This window comes from Agelaius tricolor, unplaced genomic scaffold (assembly GCF_023055355.1).
Source record: "Agelaius tricolor isolate 1412-34295 unplaced genomic scaffold, bAgeTri1.0.p SCAF_11, whole genome shotgun sequence".
Classification (NCBI taxonomy): Eukaryota; Metazoa; Chordata; class Aves; order Passeriformes; family Icteridae; genus Agelaius; species Agelaius tricolor.
The window spans coordinates 3,580,988-3,590,582 of record NW_027269271.1 but is presented as its reverse complement, the minus strand read 5'-3'; the positions used below and the strand labels follow the sequence as shown (position 1 = coordinate 3,590,582).

At 51.6% G+C, this 9,595-nt stretch overlaps 1 protein-coding gene across 3 annotated transcripts; it reads right to left on the bottom strand.

Annotated features, from left to right (window-relative positions):
* Positions 1-1,465: 1,465 nt before the first annotated feature.
* TOR1AIP2 (torsin 1A interacting protein 2) lies at positions 1,466-9,264 on the bottom strand. 3 transcript variants are annotated; one of them, XM_071435860.1, is made up of 6 exons: positions 9,073-9,264; positions 8,128-8,328; positions 6,192-6,494; positions 5,747-6,061; positions 5,235-5,399; positions 1,466-4,469 (listed from the first exon to the last, which is right to left on the bottom strand). In XM_071435860.1, the coding sequence occupies exons 2-6, from the start codon at positions 8,159-8,161 to the stop codon at positions 3,709-3,711; spliced, it is 1,578 nt and encodes a 525-aa protein (XP_071291961.1). In that variant the 5' UTR covers positions 8,162-8,328; positions 9,073-9,264; the 3' UTR covers positions 1,466-3,708. The 3 variants fall into 3 exon arrangements, with proteins under 3 accessions (XP_071291961.1, XP_071291962.1, XP_071291963.1); XM_071435861.1 differs by having other exon boundaries at positions 6,192-6,491; positions 9,073-9,263; XM_071435862.1 differs by having other exon boundaries at positions 5,301-5,399; positions 9,073-9,262.
* Between the last annotated feature and the right edge of the window lie 331 nt (positions 9,265-9,595).

Here is a 9,595-nt window from a genome sequence, read left to right as displayed (position 1 = left end):
GGGATGCCTGCCATGGCTTAGCCCCCTCCCTCTGTGGGGAACACACTTTTCAGCTGCATTCTTTGAGCCTTTTCATGGATCCATGTCCCACAGGCTGTGGCCAAGCTCCTTTGTGTGATTCATTGTACAGCTGCTTCCCCTGCAGAGGCTGAGGTGGGAAATAAAAACAGCTTCCAGCTCCCAATATCTGCAAATCTCAATTACAATGGAGGTTTTGTGGGCCAGAAAGTGGCCCCCGAGGGAGCAGCCCTGTGGAGGGTTAAGCTGCAGATGAGCTCACAGGAGAGATGAGGCAGAACTGGGTTCACTCCTCCTCCTCTTTGTGCCCTGCCTTCTTCCAGCTCCAGCCCGTGCTGGTGCAGAAAGGTGAGAAGGGATGTGGCAGGAATGTCCCTGTGCCAGGGGCAGGGGTGCTGCAGGCAGCTCAGGGTGATGTGCCACACCTGGCCACCACTGGCTGAGGGTGGCAAAGCTGCATCAGCTCCGGGACAGCAGCACATTCACAGGGATAATCAGCAGTGATTTTGTGGTGGAGCAGACCAGGCTGGCATTCCAGGACTGGTTTTGCCCCTGAGTTGTGCTCCTGTGTAATTTTCAAGGTGATTTTTAGGATTGTTGAACACCTCGTGGCAACACATCCTTTCCTGCAGAGACTGGAACTCAAAAAAACCCCACCAGTGCACCTTTCTGCCTCTGAGTTTGTTCAGCTGCTCCCTTTGGACTCAGTTTTGGATTCATTTGCAAGACTTTAAAAAGCAGCCTGGTGTTTGCATCAAAAACCAGTGCTTTTTGCATAAAAACCCAGCATTGCTGTACCTGGGGACACTGGATTTTCATGTAAATCTTTGGTGTAAGATCAAATCTCCTCTGGCATCAAACAGGAGATGGGAGATGTTTACTTCTGGCAATCAATCACGTGGACATCCATGTGAAGGCAGGTGCCATTGTCATGGCTATTGTTGTCAGGGGACTGAAGAAAATCCAAACTAACAGGGTAAATACTTTCTTTTCCTGACCTCTCTCTGTTTAAGCTAGAGCTGGGTAAAATAATTCATCACGAAAGTAAAAGTTTGAGTGTGCTGAAGTGGTGGAATATCAAGTGGAACCAATCAGTTGAAATGAGAAATATTTGCTTTTCGTATTTCTGAAACATTTCTGTTGTCAGTGGATTTCAGTTTTATTTATTATCATTAAATATTATGCAAACCCCAGTATACTTCAGCCTGGGTTGAATCCAGCAGCTCTTTGGGGGTTTGTTTTTAATTTTGCCTCGGCTGAAAAAGCTGCAAATATTTGCCCCAAACAACTGAGAAAAACGTTGTTAAGAGTTTTTCCAGGAAAAGCAAATATTCACTTTGTTTGCACAGCTACAGCCCTGACCTAAGTTAAACTTTGCCTAATATGATGATCTCTTTAGCTTAATGAAAATAGCTGAGAAAAAAAGAATGGAATACAGACTCCAGTCTCACTTTGCTGGCTTCTTTCACAATCTCACCATTTATTTTTAAATAGAAATCCTGTTCCAGAAGCAAGCAGATATTTGTCTTTAGAAGGCCATAAAAATATCTCTGTATTGGAAGAACTCAGGTGGGTGACACTTTCAGCAATGGGGAGTTGCCTTTGCATACCTGGGCTATGCATTGCAAACACAGTATGCAAAATGGAGAGAGAGAACATTAAAATACAGATTTCCACCAAAATATTGGCATAGCATGATTAATGCTCTGCTGGTCCTTAGATCAACACCCTGCAGAGCAGGATAGTGTTTTCCCTCACCAAAGTAGTGTACAGCAATAGAAAAGAGGGAGAAGAGGAAGCAATCTGTATCTCGTATCAAACTGTGCCCTGGGCTCCAGCAGGTGGTTCTCACATTTAGCCCAGTGTTTATCACAGTTAAAACCCCTGTGGTATCTTGTCTTCACATCCCCAACCAACCAAAAAGTCTGTTCTTTGGTCAGAACATGAACAAATAACCCTCCCTCTTCCTTCATTTTGTCCCCTCCTCCAATTAAGGGCCACTAAGGTCCTGGGACAGGTCAAGGCACATGGCAGGGGGAAAGAGAGACAGACTGTGGTTTTAGGGTGCAGGGCTGCACCTCCTTGAGCCCTTGGTGGGGCAGATGAGCAAGGCACTGTTGGCAGGAGACCCATCCAACACCAGGGTCCAGCTGCTGTAAGGAGCACCCTGGTGTGCAGCTGCTAAAAACCAGCGTGGTGCTGTGGATTTGTTCTTTTTGGACACAGAGCCTGGCTCTGCAAGGCCACATCTGCTACAGCTGCTCCTTCTGCACAGGCACATGGGGCTGGCCCCTGGGGCTGCCCTTGGGTTATAAAAAATGCTGTAACCTGCACCTGCCCCTCCAGGTGTTCCTGAGTTGGCTGCCCTGCCCCACAGCACCTGCAAAAACACAGTGTGGAGAAACCACAGCGCTTCCAGACCTTGGATTTCCCTTCCTAGAATGCAGAAGAGGAGGCAAGGAAAGAAACTAATCTGCTTTGTCAAGGAATTTTAGTGTTAATGGCAGAGATTTGGTCTTTACCAGCTAACCCAGCTCTGCTCCTACTTGCTTTGGCAGATGCCAGAGCTCCATCTGCCTGGCAGGGAGGCAAATGTACCCTTGGAGGGCAAGGACCTGGTGTGCTACACTACATGGTTTGAAATACCAATGTTAACATCTACATTCATCAACAGAAGTCACCTGGGGAGAGGCTGGGACAGGCTGCCAGCCCTGCACACAGACCAGAGATCCAGGTGAAGAACAATCTGTTGTGTGGGACCAAAGCATCAGCCTGAGGAGAGAGTCACAGCCTTTGTGTGGTAAAGGGATAGAGTGGACTTGTTTTAGAGAGAGGAAGCATTGCATTACATTGTATTATTCATTTTTTCACCTGTGTAATCCCTTGAGGCTTCACACTATCACTGTGGCAGCAACTGTTTCACTGCTCTCTGGTTCTGGAGCTTGATCTCTGGCACGTGGGATATCCTCATGGGATCCCTGCCATTACGGTAGTGTTCAAGTGCTGACAACTGGAATTTCTGGTAATTGATGTTTAGGGGATCTCTGAATTGCAGGTTTGTTTGAGGATCTGGGCTTGCTTGGTGTCAATCAGGCTGTGCCAGTGGGACACTGCTGGGACTGACGGGTCACACCCTTGACTGGCAAACTGCTTTTCTTTTTGAAGCATGCCTTCAGAAGGTTGGGCCTTGAGGAATTTGACCTTTCTGTGTTCCAGCAGCTCCCTGGATAAAATATATTGTGAGACTGATGTACACAACTTTAGCAAGCTGAGGGGCAGGGAGAGATTAAAGAACTGCTGAATCCCAGCATCCTTCTGTCATACTAATCCTGAACATTATTTGTCTATTTCTTGATAGAAACGCTCCCTGCCAGGCAGTGTTTCTATCAAGAAATACAGTCAGACTGTGTCTGACTATCAAAACACTACCTATTTTCCCTCCTGCCTCCCCACATGTTGATGTTCTCCTGTGGAACTCTAAAACACCCCCTGTTCCCATCTCCCAGAAAGAAGTGTGTGTATCACCTCCAGGACTCAGCTTCCCAAATATCCTGGATCAACTTGTACCTGTCAAACTCTTCCCAGGAACCTACAAGAAACAAACCGAAGAGAAGTAACACCAGTTGTGCCTGTAGAGGCCACCCATGAGCATCTTTCCAACCCTCCTCGGGGCTCTGGCCACTTTTGTCCCTAGGCTTTGGCATAGCAGCCCCCCTCCTCGATGGTCTGCACGGGGTGAATGGGTAGGACCAGGTGGGAGATGCGGCTCCACAGCCCGCTCAGCTTGTCCGAGTCCATGCGGTCGTAGGAGCCGGGGCTCCTGGCGCTGGTGAACTTGGCCCAGAGGAAGTCACGGACCCTCTCCTCCAGCTGCTGGAGGCTGATGTGGCTGTCCAGCACGTCCTCCTCCAGCAGCACCGTCAGCAGCAGGGCCACGTCCTTGAAGGCGGCGCTCTCGTGGTCGCAGTACTTGTAGAAGATGAGGGTGGCCCCGGCGGGCAGCAGCTCGAAGCGGTGAACCACCGCGGCCCGGCTGCCCGCCTGGAAGGCCGCGCTCAGCTCCGAGTCCACCTGCAGCTTGGCCTGGTCGCTGTGGAGCCTGCCTTTGTCCCTGCCCTCGACGTGCACCGTGCTGCCGTGCAGGGCGGCCGAGTAGCAGTCGGCCAGGCGGGCGCCCAGGCAGCGCAGGGTGCGCTCGCCGCGGCGCGCGGCTGTGAGGATGATGATGGCCGGCTGCGTGGGCCGCGACGCGTTCAGGTGCTTGCGCAGGAACTTGCGCCCGCGAAGCCACAGCTCGGGGCTCTGGCCCGGGAAGCTGTGCTGCAGCTGGTCAAACTGGGACTGGAATGCCTCCACCGTGGGGTTCCTGCGGGGCTGCTGGGAGCTGGAGGTGGGGCTGCCGAAGCAGAATATGCAGAAGCCCAGCACTGTGAGGCCCAGGATGAAAAGCCCTGTTCAGCAGGGAGAGACACAACACGGGGAGCAGGAGTCAGTCCCAAGTGACCTGCAGTGACATGCTGGAAAGTAGCTACAATGGCTATTTCTCCCCTCTCAGAGCTTCCCCCTGCACTAGGAAAGTGGAGCAAGTTGGGCAGGAAAGGTGAAAGGGCTGCTGGCTCCCACTCCAATGTGCCAGGTGTGGGGGCTGCAGCTCCAGGGATGAGGGCAAGGATTGTGCAAACCTTCCTGAGGAAATTGCAGCTGCCCACAAGCTTTCCTCTTTTCCCCTTCCTCTGCTTTTTTTTTAGGTTTGTGGCTGTTTAGAGCACCACATATGGAGGTGTCTGACCCAGGTAAAGTGCTGCTTTCACTGCCCTTCTCCATGCTATGAGTGAACAAAGGCCACCGTGCTTCTGCTCAGAAAACAGAAGGTACAGACACAATGCCTTGTGTCCCTCTCCATAGCAAAGCAGAGTCTCCTTCTAACAGGAGGAATGTGTTGATGCAGACCAGCATCAGTGTTTCTGCTTAGAGCCCCAGGACAGAGCAGGGCTGGGGAGGGGGACCCTCAGCACAGCAGCCCCCCCAGACCTCCCAGGGCACTCACAGCATGATGACCACAATATGCCAGCTTTTGAGGCTGAAGAGCTGGAGGGGAAGCTGCCACTATAGGCTTGAACTGAGCCTGTATTTAAGGGGATGTTTTTTCTTTCAAACCCTCAGAAGAGGCTGTGAAAGGTCTCGAGAGAGAAGAGTAATTAAATGTGCTTTATTACTTGCTCCTGGAGGATCAGTGCCTTCTGGTCGATGAGTAACATGCAAGGGAAGCTTCTTTTCCTCACCTTTCCACAGGAGGGACTTTCTGGCCTTCTCCTGCTCTGTGTTTTGGGTGGTGATGTTCTGCAGGGAAGACAGAGTCTCTGGGTTTGGGGCTGTGTCCCCTGCAACAGGAGAAAAGAAATGTGCCACTCAGTGCTGAGGGAACAGGTAAATGGGGCTGTAGTAAGCAAAGCAGGAGGAAACACTGCTTTGGGTTAATACTGCCCCGAGTCTTGGCTCTCTCCTCTTGGGCTGGGCAAGGAGAAAGACAATGTAGAGTGCAATGTGGCTTCACGCCTTTCACAGCACAACAGGAGCAAAGGCAAGAGAAAGAGAGAAGCCAATTAATTTCTTATACCTTGTGACTCCAGGGAAGTGAAAATGGCTCTGAGAGATCTCATCCCATTGTTCTAGTGCCTGTGGGAAATGTAGGAAGTGGAAGAGCAGCAGTGTGCAGCCACCAGCTCACCTTTTGGTCTTCTCCTTAACGTGCCTTGGGACTCACTCTCCTGTGTTTCCTGCCCTCTGGGTGCCTCTGGCTCCCAGTCTGGGAGAGTGGCACTGCTGCTCTTCTCTGCCAAGTGGCCCCTGGGGACATCTTCCACACCAGTCACATCCAGAGGTGTCATTTCCCTGCCAGAGCCCTGTGCCTTGCTTGTTGACGAGACATCTTCCTCTGCTTTGCAGAGACTTTCATGGTGCCCAGTTGTCTCCTGGTGCTCCCGTGTTTCCTGGTGGACAGGGCTGTCTCCTTTGCTTTCCACATTCTCATGGCCCAGCCCAGCTGTGGGGAATAAAATTCACAGACCTACACTTCGTCTCTTTTAGCCCAAGAACCAACAACCCTTTCTCCTGCTCTGCCTCCTCTAAGCCAAGGCCCAAGTTATCAGGCCCAAGGGTGGGGAGAGACTCACCTTCATCCAAGTCCTGTTTTTCCAGGGGTCTTTCTGAGACACCTTCTTTTGTCTTGTCAGATTCTTCTGGCAACACTTCAGTTTCCTGGGCAGGTTTCTCCTCTAGTGTGGGACCAGCTGAACCCAGGAGTGTTGTCTCTCCCCCATCAGCAGCTGATTCACACACTGAAGAGTCCTCCTCTGGTTTGCAGGATGTCTCAGGCCACCTGCCTGTCCCTTGGTGCCCAGGTGTTTCCTGGGTGGGCTCTTGGTGCACAGGACGCTCTGCTGTGCTCCCCACCTCACCCTGGGCTGGTCCAGCTGGTGGGATCAGAGTTCACAAGCCCAGTGAGCCACACAGGAGTCAAGAATGCCCAGTGCTTTACCACCACCCACACAACTCCCAGTTCTGGCACTGCAGAAACATTTACCCCCAGTGAGACAGGAGAGAACAGAGTGACCAGAGGCGAGAAAACTCTTGGGTTGAGATCCAGACAGCTGAGTGAAGGGAAGGAGGGAATCAGGATGCAAAGGCATCACTCACCATCTCCTACAAGCAGACTGATGCCAGGCCAGTCTCCCAGAATGGCCACCTTGGAAGCCACCCCCTTTCTCCCTTTCTGTCTTTGCCCCATTGTTTTGTTACTGAGCATGGTGCTATATTGTGTTCAACAACTCTTTTCCCACCTTGGGTCCCTGCCCAATCTTCTGCACACCCCAGGGTATTTGCTGGGCAGGGACAGAAAGCCTTGATGCTGTGTTCATCAAAAGCCAAAACACTGCTCTGTTTCCAACAATTTTTTTTCTCTAAGTCCACAAATCCAAGCCACAGACCTTACAGCTGCCTTGCTAAAGCTAACTCAATCCCAGCTTGTGTCCTAGGTGGGATGGGCAGGCAATTCCTTCCTTCAATGGTAAAATATGTTACCACATCTTTCACAGATAGCAATGGATTTGAAGAATTCCTAAGGCTGTTGTTGAGTACAGTTATGCCAATCCACTTCAAGCATCTGTCTGAATGTAAATGATAATTCTCATGCTCTGTTTTTCTGTGCTGGAGCTGCTCTCCCAAAGAGCTATGGCAACATTTAATTAGAAACAAACACTGGAGCATAATTCAATAGAGAGATCCTGCAACTGAACAGTGTTTGTGACATATTCTGACTCTCACAGAACCAAAGTGCAGCTCAAATTTCAGGCACTACTTGTGAAAAATTGCTTATGAATGATCAAGCACTACATAAATGATTATGCTATAATTAAAATAAACACTGATTAAAAGGGCGAGGAACTCCCTTCTAATTTGAAAACAGAGAAAAAGCTGCACTTGTCACCTGTCAGAACATGATTTTTACATTCTTTGTCGTTGATTATTACAGTGACACTTCTGACTATCTAGGACAGACCTGAGCTGGTGATGGCATCACTTTATCACTGACACACTCATAGGTACCAGTCATAACAAGGCTCCCACATAATGTAAGTACATTAGAACAAGGCTCCCACATAATGTAAGTACATTACATGGTAGAAACTGAAACATGAAGAACTTGGAGATATCCTGCTGTTCAAGCTGGGCACAAACTGCTCCCTGCCCTGCCTCTTCCAGAGTTTTTCCAGCCAGAGGTGGTGGAAAACTGGCTCATTATTTAAGCATCTGCAGATGGGAAGCACCAGGACGTAGGGAAGAAAGCTCTTCCAGTCTGGATCTCTCTCTTCAGCATTCCTTGTGCTGCCACCTTGGGACACAGAGTCTAAACCTGTTGCAGATCAGAATCTAAAACTGAAAGTGACTTGTTCATCTTTCACCGTTTAAGAACTGATGGCAACTTGCTTTCCTCAGCCTGGAAAAGATGAGATTCTTTTACTGGTTTATTTTTCTTCTGCACAGGTTTCTCATGTCACTGGCAGCAAAGGGATTTTCCTAGCAGATGGAGCAAGCAAAGGATTCACTTACCTCCAAGAAGATCCACGCTTGGAATCTCTTCCATTTTCCTTTTCCCCTGGAGCTCTGGCTTCTGCACGGTTTGGTTTCACTTTCTCCGACGTTCACAGGGAGCTGTATCTCCCTGCTGTTCCGGAGGCTGACCGAGTCCTGCCCTCCTCACAGCCACCATCCCGTCCTGCTCCGGCCAATTCCAACTACACGCCCACAAACCTGATAAGCAGAAACACCGTGAATCACGGTGGGGGAGGCTCCTCCTCCGTGATTCCCAAGGTGAAAATGGGAGGATACGAACCTTCAGCCCGTGGGCTGTCAGCTATTTTGCTTCCCGTCAGTGCAGGGGTTAATGCAAACCGCATTTATCTTGGGACACGCCAGGGGGGTGAGGCACTGCTGTCTCATCCCCACGGACGCCAGGCCGGAGTCTGGGGCTCGGCAGGCTGCCCCGGGAGCTTTTGGGCAGCTGGTAGCTCGCAGCCAGGCGGGCACGGAGCGATGACCCTGCTCCTCCTGTCCTTCCCCCGCCTGCCTCCAGCGTGTCGGATCGGGAGGCGATCCGGCAGAACCACCCCGCGGGGCCGGAGCCGCCGCCTGAGCCCTGCACGCCCCCAGCCATGATTCCCCCCGGCTAAAGCCCTTTGGGACAGGGCACAGATGGAGCCGGGCTCGCCGGTGTTATCCAGGCTTTCCCGAGCACAACTAAGCGGATGGAAAACTCCCAAGAAACTTTCCCCGCTTGGAGAGCGGTCCGTGCGGTTTTCCGTACAGGAATCTCCAGCCCAGCCTCCGAGAGCAGCAGCTTTTCGGGGGCCCCTCGCCCCCTAGCAGTGTCTCCACACACGGTTCGGGGCTATGGGGTGCAGTCGCTGCCCCGGCGCTCGTCCCTCCCCTCCCTGTTCCCGATGCCGACGCTCCGGCAGGAGAAGGAAATCAGCAGAACAAAGTGGAGCCGCTTACCCAGGCAGGTTCGGAGCCGGTCAGGGCGGCGATCAGGAGCAAAGAGGCGGCAGGAGGAGGCCAGCGCTGGCCTTTCCCCTTGCCCTCCGTCCCAGAGGCCCTTTGGTGGCAGGACACCAGCGCACACCCTGAATCCTCCGCTGGAAACGTGACGGTGAACCCTGGCCTTCCCTGGCTCCCGGCTGCCTGCTGGGAGCTGTAGTTTTCCTTCCCGCAGTCATTCTCGGGAGCCTTCAGGAAACGGGAACTTCCTTTTTTTGGCCGTGTTTCCGCGACTCTGTGGCTGTGCGCTTTTTTTTTCAGGCACTCTGCATGACTGGCGCATTCAGTAACAGTGTTGCGGATTTGAAGCAAGGAAACGATAGTGAAAGGAGGGAACTGGTTTGCGAGTTGATTTAGGAAAAGTACTACAAGAAAAGTCACCCAAACACATAAGCAGCAAAGCCCAGCCGCTGGAAATGTCACGTTTCCAGTGCAGGGAGGCTGGGGAGGATGTGACATGGAGGATCTTCAGCATCAGCCT